The following is a 17968-nucleotide window of genomic DNA, read 5'->3' as shown; positions in this document are numbered from 1 at the left end:
GATTGGAATGTCATTTTTTTCTGTATTACCACAGACTTAAGATGCTGTGCTCTCAGGGGTCTTTGGCCCTGATGGGATATAAATCTGATTAGAAGCCCTTGCTGTTGTGCCACAAATCATTACCCCCCTATGTTCTGTTCTTATAAAATATGGATAGCAGCGTGGCTCCGTCTTTCAGGAGTTTAAGTGCATTAGCTAATGATCAGGAGACCTTAAGAATATGAAATTTCCACCAATGCCAAGAGCTTTTGTTATTACACATTATTTTACTTGGTGTCCTTAAGAGCTTGTTTTAAACATGAGAATCCTAGGGCATATTTTTGCTTTTCTAATTGTAGAGCAAGAGCTGAATCCAGAGAGTGTTCAGGATGCTAATGGATGTCCTGATGAAGTCCCCAAGTAGCTAATGGAAGTCTTGATGGAGGTCCCCAAGTAGCCCAGGCAGGACTGACTGTTTGGGTTGCACTGATGGGAAGGATGGATAGAGGTGCTGCAGTTGAAGTGAGTCTGGATTCAAGGGTCTTGACCACTTCAAGCAGAAACACCTGGAAACATCCAACTGTCCCCCTTTCTCCTCTAAATAATTATGTTACAAGGGACTCTCTGAAGATGTCACTGGTAACATTTTGAACACCTTCAGTCAAAGACTTTAGATACAGAAATTTAAGAAAGAGCCATGTAAATAGCAGGTGCTCCTGATAGCTGATGTTGTTTTTATCTTGTTTCAGGCAGTGGAGCGACTGCTGTGGTTCAGGCAGCCCTATGCAAACCCAGGCAAGAACGAGTAGCCATAAAGCGGATCAACCTGGAAAAATGCCAGACGAGTATGGACGAACTACTAGTGAGTACAAGGGAAGGGGATTCCTGGCCCTGGGCTAGCGGACATGGGTGAGAAGGACGTGGTGTCCATGGGGTGCGTTTCTTGGGCATCGGCAACACCACTTTCTTCCCTGAGTGATGCTCGTGACTGAATACCTCTGATGGGTGTTGTTCAGGCTGCGCAGTCCTCATAGCCCCAGTGTGGCACTGCATTGTTCACACTGAAGGACTACACTCCATGCTCAGACCTGAGGTCACGTGACTTCTGACCCTAGAGTTAGATGTCTAGTTTCTTCTCGCACTTGTCTAAGAGTTCATGACACAGCTATGGATTATTCCAAAAGGGTTTCCTGATCATTTCTGCTTTTATAAGTTACAAAATCATATTAAAATGTAGGTGATTTTTTTTTTTGTAATGTAGAGTAGACTGCACTGGCTGTTGACACAAGTTTGTTACTCTTACATGGTTACCTTTTATTTCTTATTTGAAACTAAGCACTTACATAAATAATTGGAGCTTGTCTGTGCAGTTCTGTCTATAGGAGCTTTGGTTGGTTAAGGGAACATTTACTTTTGGCTTAACTGCTCATTATTAAATGAACAGCTTAGCAAATGCTTATTAGTTACCTAGCAAACTGTGAAGGGTTTTGGAATTTAATCTCATAAATATAGTTGTCGTTGTGCCTGCCAGTTTTTTTTTAACCCTTTGGCCATTTATTTCAGGATAAAAGAAAACTGCAGTGGAGGAGTTAACTGGTTATCCCAGTGCCAATCCCAGCACAAATATTAGTCCAGTAGCACCACACAAGCTACAAAATATAATGACAGTTGGCTCCACATAAAGAAGCCTTTTGTTTTATTCTACATTGGGAATGGAATGCCATTAACAAGAGCTTTTTGTCTCTACTCAGAATATAGCTTTTATTTCAGGCTTAATTACAGTACACTATAGTATAAATTAAGTTCAAGGATAAAGCTGTACTTTTCCAGATCCGTTCGGCCTTACATTTTAAATCAGGTTACACAATGCATAGATCTCACTGGGACTGAAGCAACGGATTGCCAGCCAAGGCCCAGACTAAAGCAAGGGCTTCTGCAATTAAATGTTAATTAAAAAAATCATTCATGTATGTTTTTTATTTCTTCTCAAAATTTCAGCTGTGCAATTGCTTGCGTGGGCATTGCTACTCCATAGGACTTATCTGTTTCTGCCTGTGTAGTGACCAGTACAATTGTGTCTTTGTCATTTACCAGTTCTCAAGGTCACCTTCCCTGAATGGAAAAAGCATTGAATAAACTGTGGGGGAGAGTTGGGTCCTCCTTCAGGCACTAACTTGTTTTTTAACTTTAGTTGCATTGCCTAATAGCTTTGGGTCATTTAAGAGAGAACTGGAGGGGAAGATCCTGGAGGTCTTTTGGGTGTCTTCAAATTCTGTTGCTGTGCAAGAGGGTGCATACCTTTTTTTTTTTTTTTATGTGTACTGTACATTAACATTTATGCCTTGTTTGAAAATCCCTTAAGAGCTTGCCTGTGATGTTTGCATTTCACTGTGGTGCCGCTCTGTTGGAGCCTCTGCCGCCTTCTGACTACCAGCCGAATATTTTACACAGACTGTGAGCAGCTTGAGCGCCCTTGTGCTGGCAGTGTTGGAAGCAGCTTTGGAGCTGCGCTGATACAGTGCTCTGGTCTCTGTCAAGCTCTTAGTTGCTCAGGGCCCTTGGTAGCTTTTTTTCTCCTCACAGTTGGCAAAACAGACACGATGGCCCAGTTAGGGTTAGGTTGTTGGAGGTCAGCAGAGACATTTCCTTGGACCAGTAAGCATGCCATCACAGGCTCTTTGCCACTTACCTACCTGTCTGTCTGAGGACTGGGCTTTTTATCCCTGTGTGAGTTCGTCTGTTAGCAGTGTTTAACTAATTCTTCTGACCTGCTTTCTCTTGCTTGTGGTGCCTAAGCTGTAGAGAGCGCACGGATACTTATTTTTTCACTAAAGTAAAATGATAACATTTTCAACATAAAAGATGCATTCCTGAATGTATTCCTTTGGCCATTGCTTAGCCTAGAACTTTTGCCCTTTCATTGCCCTGATGTATTTAGAGATGGTGGGAGGAATGACTCTTGGTGTTTCAAGATATGCTACTGTTCCTGACTTCTTTTCAAACAAAAGTAATTAAGAATTCAGAGGGTAGCCTGTCCACAGTCACCAGGCCTTTGTGGTCCAGATGATTGACACGGGGGCTTTGTGTGGGGCTGAGTTGCCGTACCCTTTTGACCTCTAGTCCTGCTGTTGCCTGCACTTTCATTATTCCTGCGGTTTCACATTTTGGCAGTGTTCGGACATCCGGCATCCTAATAATCCTTTAATTCCATGCGGGTGTATTATCTCCAGGTTGGGGCACTGTCTCATCTCACAGAGGGTGCCACGTGTTAACTGGAAACCATTGTTCTTAGAAGAAACAATGGCCACTGGGGTCTTTATCTTGTGAGAGCATTATGTCATAGAAGTCACAATTATCAACTATCTACCAGCTCTTGGAACATGTGCCTCCCCCAAGGGCTCTTTCGCCCCAGATCCCTACTCCCTGCTCTGTTTCCAACCCTCAGTTCCCTCCCTGTGTTCATGGCCCTTGTCCCACGATAGGGGACACTATATGCAGAGCTGGCAGTGATGACACACAGATTCACAGCATCTCTGCTTTGCTCATGGCCTTGACTCCAGGTTTAGCTGAAGAAGGACTGAAGTTGTTAAAAGTGTTAATCACCCTGCCAACTTCTTTGAGAATAGAAGAAGGAAAGCAAATGTCAGAGGGACTCATTGGTACTGAACAATTGCTGATTTAAACATGTCTGTTGAAATGAGTTCTGCTATAACTCTTCTTCTAGGTGGAAGAGTTATAAGTAAAGATGCATTTATATGTTTATCTGATAGATACTTAAACATAATTTCTGTGGCATGCTTAGTCTATTAGAGGGTTAAGTTACAGATGTGTATATTGAGTTTCAAGGCTCGTTATTCGTGCAAACCTTGTTTGATGTAGTTTAACAGTAATTAGAAAAGAGGGCCCCCCCCTGAATGGTTTCATTCAGATATTGACTGACATTTAAGTACACCAAACTTAGGCTTTCTCTCTGTATTTGCCTGCATTCTTCTTGTCTGCTTTAGAATTTGCCTGTGACTGACTGTAACCTGTCAGCATGAAGTGATGATGGCCGATAAGGTCTGTTGCTGGTCCTCCTTGTGTCTGTTTCAAACATGTGCTCTGATCATGTCTAAGATGTTTACCTCATACTTAGTGTAGGACGGCACTCATCCGTCCCACCGCAATATTGATAGGAATGGAAATTTAAAGTAGCTTATCGCCTGGGAAGATACTTTTTTAGTTGTTAATTTCCCATATACCAAATGCTTCAGATGCTAGGGAGGTTTTGCCCCCTTCTAAACTAGTAAATCGGTCTCTTCATTTTGGCAGAGGGTGGTGAGATTTTTGAGCAGCGGATGTCTGTCTTTTCCCTCGGTTGGGAGCCACTGTGGAAGATTGATAAAGCAGATGGGAATGTAAGACTTGCTAAGTGACCCCCTGTCATGCAGACTGGTGAGCTCCTTTTGGAGGGAGCTTTGAGCCTCCTGAAAGTGCTTGCGTCCCTGGCTTTTTGGTCAGTTTCAAAGGTTAGGAACACTATACATAAGACGCTTTTGAGTTTTTCTTTAAAATCCATTATATATGTGGAGAACTAATCAGCTTTATTTTTAAAGCATCTGTTTTTTCAGTCCTTCATCATATGATAAAATAAATCGATAAATACACCATTCATTTTTATTTACCTTGTAATTCAACTTTTTTTCTTGTCCTTTATTTTATCCAGAGGCTATTGAACATTTCTGACTCATCAGCTAATTTGGCTTTTTTTTTGGACATGAGCTCCTAATTCAGCCATTATTTGCCTAAACTTTACTGCTCCTGATTCAGCCTTCCACCATGCCCAGCTTTTTCTTGAATCCTAGGCTTTAACCAGAGGCCTCTTACCTTCTCCTCTGACTTGAGTTCCTGTGTTCTCCTTTGTGCTATTGAATATACAGTTTAATTACTAGGCCATAAGTTGTAGGTGAAACCCTTACACCTTGTTTCTTTAAGAGGGCAAGGAAGGGGGAGAGGGAGACGAAGAGAAAAGAAAGGGAAAAAATAGCTCAGGGATTACATTGTGAAATTATGTAATGATTTTCGTTTGTGATGGATGACAGATGTGAACAGTCATTTCAGAGGAAACAGTGCCAGTACAAAGTGATGGCTCCTGAACACTTTGGGAGAGGAAAGATAAAGGTCCCAGAGTCAGAGGACTTTTCTACTTCCTACTTCAGGGCCCAGGAGCAATGCTGCCTACAGTGGGGATAACCCACTTTCTCACTGGTGCCTTAGTCTCTTTCATTCAAAGAGAATCATAGTAGCTGGTAAAAATTCACTCTCTTGAGAGCTCTAGGATGTTTAAAGCTTAGTTCTTTAAAAACACACTCTTTCAAGATTCATTTAAGACAAGAATACAAATTACCAGCGAGTTTAATTACTGCATTACCGGCATTTAATGTAGTCCTGTGCTGTGGCAGTGAAAACCTTGTCAGGTCCTGGCTGGGGCTCGCAGTGTGCCTTCTTCTTTCTATGTACAGCATGAAAATACTTCTGTCTCTGAAGTTGCTCCAGTTGTCAGAGTTCGGGCTTTTGCCCTTCTCTCTCTCTCCATCATCCGCGTAAAGGCCATTTGCTCTGTCTCAGACAAGATTCATCGATAAATCAAGGCTTTTTTTTTCTCCTCAGCAAAAAGACACTGCTTTCTGCTTCTGGGCTATTATTCTTCCTTTCTCTTCATCTTTTCTTTATTCTCTCACTTCAACTCTATTTTTCTTCCCTCCCCCACTTTAGAAGTATAAATTAGCTTTGATTTATAAAGTGTTTTGGAGAAACAAAAGCTTTGTTTGGTCCTCTGGTTTAATGATCATTCTGAAAAGAAGAGTTAACCCTAACCATAATGAGGTGCAGGTTTTCCATTCTCTTTATTGCAGTGATAGTATCTGAGGCCATCGGAGCAGAAGTCTCCACTTTATTTGAGCCTAAAAGAAAACAAACAAGCACCCTCCCAATAAAACCAAACTTCGTCTGTGCTGTATTAGCAAAACTGATCCTTTTTCAAGTTGTGTTTATTGTTTCTTGTGGGACAGTTATTCTGCCTAGAAAGCTTCCAGCTTTATAATTTGGCCTCCAAACAATAGTTTCTGCATGTATTTTCTCTATTTCATGTATGAAAGTAGTTTTTAATTCTGCTTGAATGTCTTAATTTCTAAGTAGTGAATTATCTATTCACAGCTCCACTCATTCTTCCTCAGCTGTGGACAGATTGCATTTGGCTATTCGTTGTAGTCTTTTGCACGACACCTTTAGTGATAAAATGCATACAGCTCACCAACTGAACATTTTAAGTCTCAACTGGAAGATTTTGCTTTCTTGCCACCCTGCTTTGTAATCATTTTCATCTGTTTCAGTGTTTGTGTTTTTTGCAAGTCTTGTCCAGTTGGAGGCAGGGCTCAGCGTAGAGTTTAGGGAGCGCTGTTTTGAAGATAGGGACACATGTTAAAGAAATGAGAGAACAATTACTTATATGCAAAACAAATTCATTTCTATAGTTCTGAACTTACATTAGCCTATCAATATGCGTAAACTGGAAAATAGTTTTTATTCTTAGAATATAATATTTAAAAGTTAGGTCATAGTTTCTTCAGATACTAATTAAATAACACCAATTGAATTTACATTTAAAAGAATTTAAATGCAGTTTTTGGAAAAGGTTGAAAACATAACTAAATCCAATTTTTCAAAAAGTGAATAAAAATAGACACTGCAAAAGAGACTTCTTTGGGCTTCTGCTTTGTCAGCAACAGAGACCTACCTAGTACACACTCATGTACACAGGAAGAAGTGTGGAAGGCGCTTCAGACTGAATGCAACTGTGGTCATGTGTTTCTTTTTTTCTGCTACCGAAGACTGACCCTGGGTCCTCACACATGCTGGACAAGTACTCTACCACCAAGCCTCATCAAACACCTCACTGTTTTGTATCTTACTTTCATCATCTTTTTCAGTGCTCTAGACGGTGCTTGGGTTGAGGCAAATGCTTTTGCTCTTTCCTCCTCTCTTCTTTTCTCTTTTGCGTTGAGTGTTCCACAGTGATGAAGACCGTGGCTGCCAACGAGTGCCCTTGCATGCAGGGGAAGTTTGTTGAAGGTGGGGCTGGTCTCTTTCTTGGGCAGGAGGGTTCTTCCGTGACAGAACTCCAGTGGGCCCGGCACACCTGTGTGGGGCAGGATAATCCTCAGATGACAAGTGACACCTCACATTCCTGGTAATTTGGTGCGGACACCAAAGTCTGTAGCATTGTGAACAGGTGGCTTCGTGTTTCCCAGGAATTTGACAAGGCAGCAACCAAAGAAATTCTGTTTGTGTTGTTGTTGCTGGTGTTGTAACCATCCACCTGACTTTTTTGCGTGTTTTCCATCACAGTTGTGAATAGCTGAACCTTCTCCTGGTTCTAAGCTAACCTCAGAGCTTTGCGTGTGTACATGTGTGCATGTGTGTGTTATACACACACATATGACTGTTGCTATTTGTTAAAGAACTATTTAAGCCAACTTAATTTTTAAACAAAGGTTCTTCATACTTTTTTGCAAACAATTTCATGTCTCCACAAACAATACTCTAAACCCTGAGATCTACATTCTGTTCTGTCAGTGAGCGGATATTTCCCCAGTTTGATTCTCTGCTCCTCCTGAGGGATTTTCCAGACAGCCAACCAGTCAGCCTGGCACTTCAGCCTGTGACAGCAGCTCCAACACCGAATTAAGCTGGTGCTCCAGATTTGTGCTTCCGTTATAGAATTTTTTCTTTCTCTTTTAAAACTATCTAGAACTTTCCCACTTGTAATCTTAATTAGAATGTATAGATACCAAACCACAGGAAAATAATGGCAGAGGAAAATGGTAAAGCACACTTTTTCATTTGCTTGTAGTGATGTATGATAGACTGTTTGGCTCACTCCTTGAACGGGGTTTTCTCTGTTCATTTCTCCGAAATGATGCAAGGGTTTGTGTCATAACAATGCATCATTTTCATAATTCAAAAAATTGATGTGACATTTTATAATTGAAAGTGATAGCCAGATGAGTACATTGCCCTTGTAAAGCTTTGTTAACTTTCTTCTAATTTTTCAACAAACATCAAAATTTGCTTTTTATTCTTATATACTTGATATGAAATTAACTAACTGGTTTGTTTTTGAGACAGAGTGTCATGGTCTTCAGGTTGGCCTGAAACTCTCAACACAGCAGTGAATGGCCTTAAGCTGCCGCTCCTTCTTGCCTCCAGGCCTTAGGGGGAGTGTGCGCCTCCACGCTCAGGTTTCCGTGGCGCTGGGGATGGGACTCAGTGCTTCCTGCATGGTGGGCGGGAACTCTACCCCCTGAGCTCCAACCCCAAACCTTATTCTTATTTACCTTAAAGCCTGTCTTTTATGGTATATGCTTAGCTGTGGGCATTGCTTTGATTTCCCTTCCTGATGATGCTGTTACTGTGGAAATACAAACTAGAGAATTACCTTCTGAAGTGTTTTTTATTTGCTTGATTACCCCAATATCATTTAAGGAATTATTTAAATCTTGGAGAGCATCACATACATTTTAAAGATATGTTTTGCTATCTATTTAATTTGGATGATCAGATTTATAAAGGTCATATACTTTACATTCTCCCTGATTCTTATATTTTCAAATTTGTAGTTTCTTTTCTTCTTCACCCTTTCCATGCATATATTGGACTGTTTTCTAAAACTCTTTGAAGCAGCTTACCAGGATTCGCAGAGCGTAACGGGGTTATAAATGAAACACATATGGCGAAGAGCCATGGTGGTGGTAAAGCTGGCTCCTGACTCCCCATTGTCCCCGTCTGTGTTTAGTCAAATGGCCCATCCTGCAATACAGGAAACTCCTGGAGCTACCAGGGCCAGTGATTGTGTCACATGAACCATCTCCAGGAACAGGTGAACAAGGTGCCAGGGTCAACTCTACGCCTTTAAGGCTGAGCCAGGCGCTCTTAACCCTTGCAGCGAGCCACCAGCATGGAGACACTCGCCTACAGACAAGGACCGGAGACCGCTGACCAGTAGCTTGGGTTGTCTTTTAGCATAATGTTACAGGCTAGACCTGCGAGAAGAGGTGTGTAAACCTCCCTTTGCTTTTTGCACACTATTCCTAAGTGGCAGATGGTATTAATCTCATTTTAAAGGAAGGGATAATGAGGCTCATAAAGGATGAATGCCCTGCAAGGGTAGTCAGGGAGGTGAAAGGCAGAGTTAGGGAGCCGAGTACGGGATTAGGTTCTATGTATGTAGTCCAGGCTGACTTCAAAGCTAAGATCCTCCTGCCTCAAACTTTCCAATCAGCTGCCATTACGCATTTGCGTATTGGGAGGTGTAGTTCTTAGAGTTTTTGGAAGATCAGGTTCTTGTTAGCTATAGTTCCTCTTAACATACTACCATTTAGAGAAAGAATTTTTGTGTGTCCGGGGGTGGGGGGAGAATAAGGACTGTATATCAATGCCACAAAATCCCTCATAAATACTGTATTAATTTCCCTATTTGGTATTAGCAGATTTCCCCATCTGAATCCTTTGTCGTAAACTTTATACATTTTAAAAAAGTATTCTCCACCAAATTTAAGGGGCCCAAGTTAGGTTGGCAATGTAGCTCAGTTGTTAGAGTGCTTGTATAGGGCAGCCAACGCCCTGGGTTCCATCCCTACCACTGTGACATAATGAGTTCAGGGTCAGCCTTGGCTATCTTAGACCCTGTCTGAGAGAGAGAATTGGAGAGAGGAGCCCAAGACCTCTGTCTCGTTCTGATTGCAACACTTGCCCTAGGCCCAGGAGCAGTGTTGGGGTGTCCTTTTGTCTGTCTTCGCACGTGGCTCCAGCAGAGAGGTGCGGCGGAACTCTCCGCTTCAGGGCTGCCCTGTCTTAAGTTGGTTTACTCCTTGGAAACTTGGCTTGTAGTTGACTCATTTCCAGTGAAGCTGCACAAGCGGCTTCGAGCCTGTGCCGCAGCTTGGTTTGCACTTGATGACACGCACAAGTCCTTGCCACGGACTCCGGGGAGCCTCTGCGGTTGTCCTTAGCCACCACTTTGGCACATGTGCTGCCCGAGCCTGACCTCTGCTTTTTGTTGTTGTTGTTGTTCCAACGTGGAACCCTCCTCTCCATTTTCCGTGGATAATTTAATTTTTGGGTTTATCTATCCTGGTGAGGTCCCAACTGTTTGAAATATTACCTTCTGCCATCCTTCCATCTCTGTTTCCTGCTCCTCCCTTCAGTTTGAGCTCAGCTAGGCAGTGCAGAGCGCCTGTCTCCCTCCCAGCCCTTAGGACAGCGTTTGTGTTCGTTCCCCTACCTTCACTGGGCCACCTTGCTGACCTCCAAGCTCAGCGTGAAGTTCTGCCACTCCATGCTAGGTCCCTGGTCTCATACACAAGCATTGCAGGGGAGTCTGCAGGAAGGCGCTGTAGGCCTGACCCAGACCTGTCCTGTGGGGCCTGAGCATTTCCACCTGCCCATGTGACCACATGCACTCCAGTTTCAGAAGCCCTGGCCCTTGACTTCTGCCTAGACTGTGACCCAGCTAAGGGAATCAGAACTGGATCTTTCTGTAGGAAGAACTGGATACAAAGTTTTTACTTCATTAGTCTGTCTAAGCTTGGGCAATATATTCATCAGCATTTGAGAAAAGAACAAGTATATGAATGCACTTGAGGCAGTGGGGAAAGCTTGGGCTGTTAGCAGGAGATTCAAATAGCAGCCCGACCGCTGCTACAAAAGTAGACTTTTTGTCTTTTTTTCCTCTCCTCTTCCTTCTTTCCTTTTTTTAAATGCTGGTGATCATACCTATACTATACTGAGATAAAGCCCAGCTCTAAAAGGGAGCTTTTTTTTTTTTGAAAGAGTATTTGATTCAGCAAATATTTATAGTTTTCAAGATTTTACTGTTTTAGACTTTGCTACTGGACAACTAAACCAAATGATAGTATATAAACGAGGGTGCAGAGAGGCCAGCAGAGGACCTCATGTCTTCCTCTCAGTGTGTATGTCTTCTTTTAGCTTCCTGGGTAGCACAGATAACAAGGGATAACTATAGTGACCCATGTTTTCATTCTGTCTTTAGGCTTTTGAGGCCCCGTTACATAGGGAAACTGAGGCAGCTCGGCTAAGACAGGAGTATGGGATTTGCACCCCAAAACTAAATGGTGAATGACTGTGGTGCTGCACGGTAGAAGCATGCGGGGCTGTGAGCTGTGGACTGATGGAAGTCTTCCCCAACTTCTGACCCCTTATTTGGGCTGCTTTATGCTGCTCCTGTGGTTTTGTTGGTAGGATCCTGACTGGGGCTGAGCTCTACCCACTTTTTAGAATTCTGTAAGTTATTTCTCTCTCTCTTTCCTCTCACACACACTCACACACATGGGGGAAGGAAGAGAGGGAGTTTGCTCTACAATGTCAGAGCACCTGGAATTCTTGGTGTATAGGATGTGAAATTACGGCCATTTATGTACCAAGGGTTAAAAATTGTAATTTTTTTCTTCAAGGCAAAACAATTTCCTTAGATGTGAACTTTGGTTATTCATTGTCCTTTTGAAAGATTGGCGGTCGGAAGCCAGGAAGGCATTCATTAGCAGCGATAATTCAGAGTATGTCTTCGGCCAAGATACTTCCTCTGTTCTCGTGCTGTGTAAATCAGACCGAGTTGGGGAGGTATTCTGTTGCCCACTGGGTGATGTTGACTCAGAAAAGAGTGTCCCAGGATGTATTCCATTTCTCATCTAGAAGCATCTCATGGCAAAAGAACCTGATGGCCCTGAAGAAACAAATGACACCGGGCCTTAGGTTGACTCAGATCTCGGTCAAAAGATACAAGTGGTTGAAAACTGTCAGACCTAGAAAATCAGCTAGCTGGCTGAGGGGAGAGAGGAAGGAAAACATCTGTACAGGAGAAAGGGAAAATAGAAAAGTAAGTGAGTTTCTCAGAGCATTAGGAAGAGCTTTAAGTACATGTAGGTATTAAGGTATGTGCCTGTGTTGAGAGCTGGCATATTTTAGCCAAGTTATCTGATGTTCATGATCTTTTTAATAATTTGAGGATTAGGTCATACTAGATAGACACGATTGTAGCCCAAATTGGAATGTGCTGGTTAGGCGGCCGAGTTAACTCTAAGTCAGCCAGAACTGCAGTACGGACCATGCATGTGGTTGAATGCCCAGATGCTCCCTTCTTTCATAACCAGCGTGTAACGGCACATATAAAGCCGCTTGGGTGACCGACTAGGGGTGCTCTTTTGCTATTGGATAGCACCGTGAAGTAGATGGCACTTCAACTTTATGGGCTGTGGGTTTATGGTCATGACTTTAAACACCAAACTAAAACCGGTGCGACCTTGAGCATAGCATTGAAGCTTTTCATGTGCTTTATTTAAAAGCTTTGTCATTTTATGTAACCACATAAAGTTTGCTCTCTGTGGCAGTGTCTGCAAAGCATTGCTCTCTGATGTCTTAGTGAAGAGGACAGTTAATGTACTGTGGGTCTTAGAATCTTCAGCCCGGCTCCAATTGCCAGGATCTCTTTCAGAGTGAGACACTGTATCTGATAGTTCCCAAGCTTGTTTTACCTTGCCCACCTCCCGTCCCCCACCCTCCCTCCTTTTTCTCTGGAGGAATATCAACTGTGGCATAGTTTGTGAAATGATAGGCTGGCATTTGCTCAGTTACCACACTGAGGAAACAGAGGCAGTGTTGTCTCCTTTTGGATGAAGGTGGAGATAAGACCACCAGAGCAGAAGCTGGTCACGGGGACTCAGTTCTCCTTGTAGCTTGCCAGGCTTGTCTTTCTTTTTATCGATGCCTTCAGGTCAGGCAAGGAGCACATAGTTCCGTGTTGCAGAGCCCTTGGCTGGCAGCATGAGGGTCATCTGGTTAATACACTGGGCTGAAGTCCCTCTGTCCTGTGACAGGCAATATAAATGCATCACTAAGCAGTCTGACCAAAGTGTGGTCCTCCATCCGCTGTTTTTCTGAGCTCCATCATCTCCTGTGAGGACTTCTGAAAAGTTGCAGATAGTTCGTGGGGGGCGGGGGGGCAAAAGGGGTATTTCCTCCTGGGTTTCTACAGGCCTTTTTTTTTTTCCTCTGAGGGGGAAATTCATCGAAAAACTGGAATTTCTTGGCGAGCATTGTTTCAGTCATCTGATGACCAAAGGAAGGGACAGAGGGCAGGTTGGTTACAGTTCTAGATCATGTTTTTCTTCTTCTTTTTTCCTTACAGAAAGAAATTCAAGCCATGAGTCAGTGCAGCCACCCCAATGTGGTGACTTATTATACCTCCTTTGTGGTCAAAGACGAACTTTGGCTGGTCATGAAATTACTAAGTGGAGGTAAGTGAGTTACGTTGCTTGTTTTTGATGTCTGTTGTTTTATGGGAGCCGTCATTCTGAGTAAGATTTTAGACTTGATGCCCCTCATTCCTTGGCTTGAAAGGCCAGATTTTTTAACATTGACACCCAAAGCTTTTCATAATTGGGTTTAATGTCCTAGAGTGTCTGTGTCCCTTTCTCCAGGTATTGAATCCCTTCCCCTTCTAGGTTAGGTGATGCCAATCTCCCTGATGATGATATGTTGTTCTCAGAGGCTTGTAGCGCTTCCCTTTTCCTGTGTCTCTCTTCTCTCTTCTGCCTTAGAATGCAATCATGTCCTCTCTGTAGCCACCATTTATTCTTTTTGGAATCATTGGTCCGTCATTGTCTGTGTGTATGAACTGCTTTAGCACCACACTGCAGCTCAGCCCAGCCCTTCCTCTTCAAAGTCCTTTAAACACAATTCAGGTTCATAGAATGTTGTGTTCTGTGATAAAGAAAGGGTTCCATGCCTCCTCCACTGCTGGTGGGAATGTAAACTTGTACAACCACTTTGGAAAGCAATCTGGCGCTTTCTCAGGCAACTAGGATAACTCTTCCTCAAGACCCAGCTGTACCACTCCTAGGCATATACTCAAAAGAGGCTCAAGTACACAATAAGGACATTTGCTCAACCATGTTTGTAGCAGCGTTATTTGTAATAGCTAGAAGCTGGAAACAGCCCAGATGTCCCTCAGTGGAGGAATGGATGCACAAATTATGGTATATCTACACAATGGAATATTACTCAGCAATAAAAAACAAGGAAATCATGAAATTTGCAGGTAAATGGTGGGATCTGTAAAAGATCATCCTAAGTGAGCTATCCCAGAAGCAGAAAGATACACACAGTATATATTCACTCATATAGAAATATAATATAGGATAAACCTACTAAAATCTGTACACCTAAAGAAACTAATCAAGAGGGAGGACTCTTGCTAAAATGCTCAATTCCTATCCAGAAAGGCAAAGAGGCTGGACATCAGAAGAAGGAGAAAAGAGGGAACAAGTCAGGAGCCTGACACAGAGGACCTCTGAAAAGCTCTGCCCTGCAGACTATCAATGTAGATGCTGAGACTTATGGGCAACCTTTGGGCAGAGTGCAGGGAACCTTATGAAAGAAGTGGGAAACAGTGAGATCTGGAGGGGACAGGAACTCCACAAGGAGAGCAACAGAATCCAAAAATCTGAGCACAGGGGTCTTTCCTGAGACTGATATTCCAACCAAGGACTATGCATGTAGATATCCTAAGACCCCTGCACAGATGTAGTCCATGGCAGTTCAGTATCCAAGTGGGTTCCATTGTAATAGGAACAGGGACTGTCTCTGACATGAACTGATTGGCCTGCTCATTAATTACCTCCCCCTGAGGGGGAAGCAGCCTTACCAGGCCACAGAAGAAGACAGTGCAGCCAGTCCTGATGAGACCTAATTGACTAGGATCAGAAGGAAGGAAAAGAAGTCCTCCCCTATCAGTGGACTTGGGGAGGGGCATGCATGCAGAGGGTGGAGGAAGGGAGGGATTGGGACTGGAGGAGGGAGAGAACCACAGGGGGGATACAAAGTGAATAAAGTGTAATTAATAAAGAAAAAAATAAAAGAAAAAAGAAAGGGTTCCATGGACTCTTGAGCCCTGGCATGGTGCCTGGTGTGGCAGAACCTAAGTTTCTGTCCCATGTTTCTTCACACATTTTTAAGTTATCTGTGGCGGCTGGAGGCTATGAGCTGGTACTGGTCAGAGCAGAAACTGTGGACTCCCCAAAGAAAGAACCACCCACTGAACTTGATGAAACTGGCATCCTGCGGCTAGGCACTGCATTTTGCTACAGTTTACACGGAGAGAAATGTTGTAAGAGGAGGTTTTTCTTCCGTCCCTAAGCTTCCCGAATAACGACTCATAAGACTCAATTATTATTTTACAAATGCCTAGGCCACGTAGCTAAGCTCTTCTCTGATTAGCTCATAACTTAAAATAATGCATTATATTAATCTACATTCTGCCATGCGGCTGACTACCTGAGCTCAGGCCCAATATATCCTCTCCTCCTCACACCTTGCCAGCGAATCTCTGAATCTCTCGTGTGCCTGACTCTATCTCAGAATCCCATCTGCCTTCCAGATGTGTCACCTATTTCTTGCCTCAGCTATCGGCCATTGACAGGTGTTAATTGACAGGTGTTGCCTCCATATAATACACAAGGGAGCCCCTCCACAGAGAAATGCTTGTCACTCTACTGGCTTGCAGTGTTTGCTGCTCTTGGAAAGAGATCTTCAGCCTCATCGCTCTCAAGTTACTGACAAATTACTTTATAAGGCCTTCTCACATCCACGATTTTACCTGAAAAACAAAAGAAAAGAAAACAAAACAAAAAAAAAAAAAAAAAACAAGCCAACACCTCGATATCAGCACCAGAGAAGGAATGAAAATGATAACCATTGGTATTCTTGGACACTTACTCCTGTCCAAGACAATTCAAGTACTTGTCTCATTCCATCTCAGCGTGCTCAGTGTCGCCACCATTCCCATCATGCAGAAACCGCATGGAAGCCTGGGAGGTACGCAGTGAGTCCCATGTCTCTAACTCTCACGAACTCAAGGACTGACACTACAGGAACATGCAGGTGTACAAACTCTCTCATCTCACACTCCTGGACATCAAAGCCAGAAGGCCTGCATGGTTTCCTCTGCAGGCCTGCATTCTCTTCGTGCCGTCTCTCTCTCTGGTGATGCTCCTTGTGGAAAGAAAGCTCTGGGCATGAAGGAGATCTTAGAAGCAGGAAACAATTCTGTGGTGATTCCGTAGAGCCAAACCTAATGTAGCTGGATTTTTAGACCCAGTACCAGCTAAGAATAAATTAGGGATGTATTTTAATTCACTACGTGTTTAAAAAAGATTTATGTATGTATTGTATGTATGTATGTATTTTATGTAGAGGAGTGCTTTATCTGCATGCGTGCCTGCATGCCAGAAGAGGGCATCAGATCTCATTATAGATGGTCGTGAGCCAGAATGTGGGTGGTGGGAATCAAACTCATGAACTCTGGAAGGGCAACCAGCGTTCTTAACCGCTGAGGCATCTCTCCAGCCCCTAAGTAATTACTTTTTAGTAAAAGAAACTCTGTGTCAAGCAGAGGCCCAGATATAAGATGGTAAGTCTCTGTAATTAGAGTGAGTGTACATGGGTGGGTCTCGTGGGATTCCAGAGAACATGTCTCGCTCTCTTGGTCCCCTCCACATCAGTCCTGTTTTCTTGAGTGCTTGCTTTAGTTTGTAATTAAATAGAAAAAGAAAAGTCAGAAAAAAACCATACAGCCGAACTGTCACCCTGGACTCCCGAGCTCTCACTGGCTTCCTTCTGGTATGTCCGGTGCTATGGCAATAAGGCAGTTTTAGCCACTTGAGGTAGAGTGTCACAGGTTCCACTGTCTCTGAGAAAATGGCCAGTTCTGATGACCTGGACCCCTGGAAGTCTTAGATTCTCTGTCCCAGTTGAAGAGTTCACCTCAGTTAGCCTTTTGCTTTCGTGAATTTGAGAACATCCCTGGATTCTTTTTGAGGACCCAATAAAAAATGCATTGTCTGCCTGAGAGTCCAGTCATCTCCAAACAGGGCTTTAAAAGGTAAGATTCTAGGTTTACAGCAGGCTTCCACAGGAAAGGGGGATGCAGACAGATGAGGACTCGTGAACATCCCTTTCTGACAGCTAGAAATACGTATCTATTGGTTAGGTTTTACACTTTTAAGAATAAAGCAAACAGTGTTTGGAGTCACCATTTTTCTCAATGACCTAAAAATCAAAGAGCTGATACATAAACAGATGCTTTCTCCCCGCTGGGAGGGAAATTCACATTTGTTTTTTGCTATGCTATTTGACCACATGGAATCCCCTAATGAGGGGGCCCGGGCAGCTGGTTTAGTAAAATAATATCTGATGGGGAGACTCAGTCCTCTTAGTTAATCATAAAGAGCCTCCAGCAGATGCAGGTCCTGAGGTGAGCCATTTGCTAACTCTTCAAAAATGCTGTTGATTCAGGTAATTACAGCTGCAAAATGACCCAGAGGTGTGCAATAGTGAATTCATAGTGCCTAGGATGCCAGTCTGTATATAGTAGCCAAGCACTAGTCCTTATTCATTAGAAAAACCTGTGCATAAAGCATAACATGAAAACCACAGTTGCCTAGATTCTCACAGAGACTCCGGGGGTTCGGGGCAGCGGTGTGGAGGCGCCATGCTTGCCCTGCCTTCCACCTTTGAAGTAGGTCCCGAGAAGAGCTGTTGTCACTGCTTCCTCTTGGTTCTCTTCTGCCCTTCCTCTTCTTCTGAACAGTGTTTGCTTCGTGACGTCACTTGTTTTCTTCTTTTAAAAAAATCTTTTCAAATATGTCTTTATACTTTTGTAATTTTTAAGTGATTTATTCATTTCTATTTTATGTACGTTGTTGTTCTGCCTGCTTGTGTGTGTGTGTGTCAAATCCCCTGGAACTAGAGTTACAGACAGCTGTGACCTGCCATGTGGGTGCTGGGAATTGAACCCAGGTACTTTGGAAGAACAGCCAGTGCTCTTAACCAGCCCTTTATGTCCTTTTAGTAGATCAGTTTGTTTTTTTTTTTTGTT

General features: G+C 43.2%; 1 protein-coding gene across 1 annotated transcript in view; it reads left to right on the top strand.

Moving 5' to 3' along the window:
* Window positions 1-728: 728 nt before the first annotated feature.
* The window catches only part of Stk39 (serine/threonine kinase 39), a gene marked incomplete at its 5' end in the record, with an annotated part of 194716 nt that continues 177476 nt past the window's right edge, over window positions 729-17968 (top strand). The window contains 2 exon segments of the mRNA XM_060390333.1: window positions 729-841; window positions 13220-13328. Coding sequence (XP_060246316.1) covers window positions 827-841; window positions 13220-13328 — 124 coding nt within the window.

This window comes from Meriones unguiculatus, chromosome 8 (assembly GCF_030254825.1).
Source record: "Meriones unguiculatus strain TT.TT164.6M chromosome 8, Bangor_MerUng_6.1, whole genome shotgun sequence".
In the NCBI taxonomy this organism is placed as follows: Eukaryota; Metazoa; Chordata; class Mammalia; order Rodentia; family Muridae; genus Meriones; species Meriones unguiculatus.
This window is presented reverse-complemented; position numbering and strand designations above follow the sequence as displayed.